A 2,248-nucleotide genomic window follows, 5' to 3' on the forward strand; every position below is an offset into this window, starting at 1 on the left:
GGGGGGGGCGGCGAGATGGCGCGAGATCGCCCGAGATTGCGCGGCGCGGCCCGAGGCGAGGTGGATGGGTTGGGAGCGAGGGGGCGGAAGTGCTCAGTGCGGTAGATCGGTCAGTCGGGGCGCGTGAGCCGGACTTGTGAGCCGGACGGCTTTCATTTCTCTCTGCGTTGTTGAGCCAGGACTCAACATACTCGTTCTGTTGCCGTCCCAAACTGTCCCTCCCCTCTCTCCCGGCCGGGGTGGGGCGCGCGCGGGGGCGGCGGGTGTGCGGCGGGTGTGCGGGATGTCTGTGGGGCCGAGAGAGCGATGTGCTTGTGTCCGCCTTGCGTTTGTTTCATAACATCGAAGGCTAGCTCAAAGAATTTTGACTTACCTGATTACTTACTGAAAGCAGGCCGAAACGAATATTGCAATATGTGCCCCGGCCCGTCGACTCCATCGTCACGGCGAAGTCCGCGCCGGAGTCCACCGACAAAGCTGAGTCCACGGATACGGGAACTTGCGAGACAGAAGCAGGCACAAGAGACGCTGGAAGATTCAGGCTGGAAGCGAATGCAGCTGCGAGCCGAGCCAATGCGCGGACCACGAGGTGCCTGCAGGCCGGTGATCTTCGCCTTGCGATACGGATTCGAGGATGGCGGACCGACGTGCAGAGCGTGGGTCAGGAGGGCGAGGAGCATCCAAGACGCCGCTGGGGCGCTGGAGGTATGTGAAGATACTGTCAGAAAGCGTGCAGACCTGTCTCGGCACCAGCAAGAGCGTCGCGGTTTGATATCCGTGCCAGGTTACCTGACGCCTGGCCTCTCGATGAAGACGTACGTCTTTGATGCTAACATTCTGTACCCCCAGATCCCGGGTTTCTACAGCAGTCGCAAAAGTCGGCCGCGCTCCGAGGGCGATGGCGGCGAGGGTGAGGGCGGCGGCGGTCGTCCTCCGTTGCAGCGAAGCCAGACAGTTGGCGACAAGAGCCCATGGTTCTCATGAGAGCGACGCGGTGCTGGCCGTTGAGGCAAGGCCACTTTTGAGGCGTGGAGCGATGTCGGCCACGAGGCAGAGGTTCTGGAGAGTGGAGTCCACAAGGTAGCTGGTGCTCCCCCTGCTTGTCTGCGTGATGTCTCTGAGACGGGGCTCCACACAATCACTCTGTCAGGGCCTCGGCCGAATAACAAGCAGGTAAGGTGCACTTCTCCACTCACACAAGCATTTCGCTCGCAGAGAGAGTAAGTATAGCACGCCAGCGGACAGGAGGGATAACCAGTCAACACAACATGGCAAAAAAGGAAACATAACACCGAGAGGCAGTGATCACACAACAAAAGAAACACGGACACGGCAGCCATGGAGGTGTACCTCTTGGCAGCCGCCATCTCTCAGGCAGCGACCGAGGGTAGAGAGAGACGCGGCGTCGCGCATGCCATCCTACTAGTCAACTCTCCCCGCGCCGCGCCGTCTTGCGGACTCACGCCCACGCTACTTGGGTCCCCCGGCGCAGCACATCGAGCACCCTGCGTGCGGCTCGCAGCCGCACGAGAAGACTAACGCCTGCTGAGCGGGGTACAAGCTGCATCCCTCCCCGGCGGCGGCGCCGTCCGGCAGGGCGTAGCGCGAGGAGACGAGGAGCCGCATCGGCTCGCTATCGGACCGGAGGATGGCGAAGGTAGACTCGACGGCGGACGCTGCCACCCCGCCGCCCGGCCTGCCCCCCACCGCGTGAGGGAGGAGGACGCGGTACCTTGGTCGGTTGGGTGACAGCAGGCTGAGAACAGTCTGACAGGGCGTGCCTCTCTCTCTCTCTCTCTCACTCTCCTCTCCGGCGACGGCGAGCGCGGCGCGCCCGTGGCTCCGAGGTTCGTTGAGGTGAGTGGCGAGGGCTATGCTTGCTAGCCGAGCACGGCAGCAAGAAAGATGTGTGGTACCTAGGGCCGCAACTACGCATGTGGCGCGTGGCACCTTGCGCGAAGCGTCGAGGAGGTTGTGCTGGCGAGGCCGGTGGCGGCAGCCACCAGCAGCGCCTGGGAGGGACGGGCAGGGCGAGTGTTTAAGCAGGAGCGGGGCGGCATGCAAGGTGCACGGCTCGGGGCACGTGCGTGTGAGCAGGCCTGGACGGTCTGCGAGAGGGGGAGGCGGTCCGCCGGGTGGATGATGCCGAGAAGGGAGGAGCCGCAGAGCTGCTGCCTGCGACGGGTCGAGGAAAGGCTGGCAGGGGCGGGAATCGTGACAGGTGGGAGCGGCTCGTTGTGCAAACGGC

The 2,248-nt window shown here is 63.8% G+C and overlaps 1 protein-coding gene across 1 annotated transcript in view; it reads right to left on the bottom strand.

Moving 5' to 3' along the window:
* The window catches only part of EMIHUDRAFT_238310 (hypothetical protein), a gene marked incomplete at both ends in the record, with an annotated part of 5,459 nt that overhangs the window by 1,029 nt on the left and 2,182 nt on the right, over positions 1 to 2,248 (bottom strand). Inside the window, 2 exons of the mRNA XM_005777177.1 lie at positions 1,505 to 1,696; positions 1,951 to 2,012. Coding sequence (XP_005777234.1) covers positions 1,505 to 1,696; positions 1,951 to 2,012 — 254 coding nt within the window. The remainder of the gene's footprint in view (positions 1 to 1,504; positions 1,697 to 1,950; positions 2,013 to 2,248) is intronic.

This window comes from Emiliania huxleyi (assembly GCF_000372725.1).
Source record: "Emiliania huxleyi CCMP1516 unplaced genomic scaffold EMIHUscaffold_265, whole genome shotgun sequence".
Lineage (NCBI taxonomy): Eukaryota > Haptophyta > Isochrysidales > Noelaerhabdaceae > Emiliania > Emiliania huxleyi.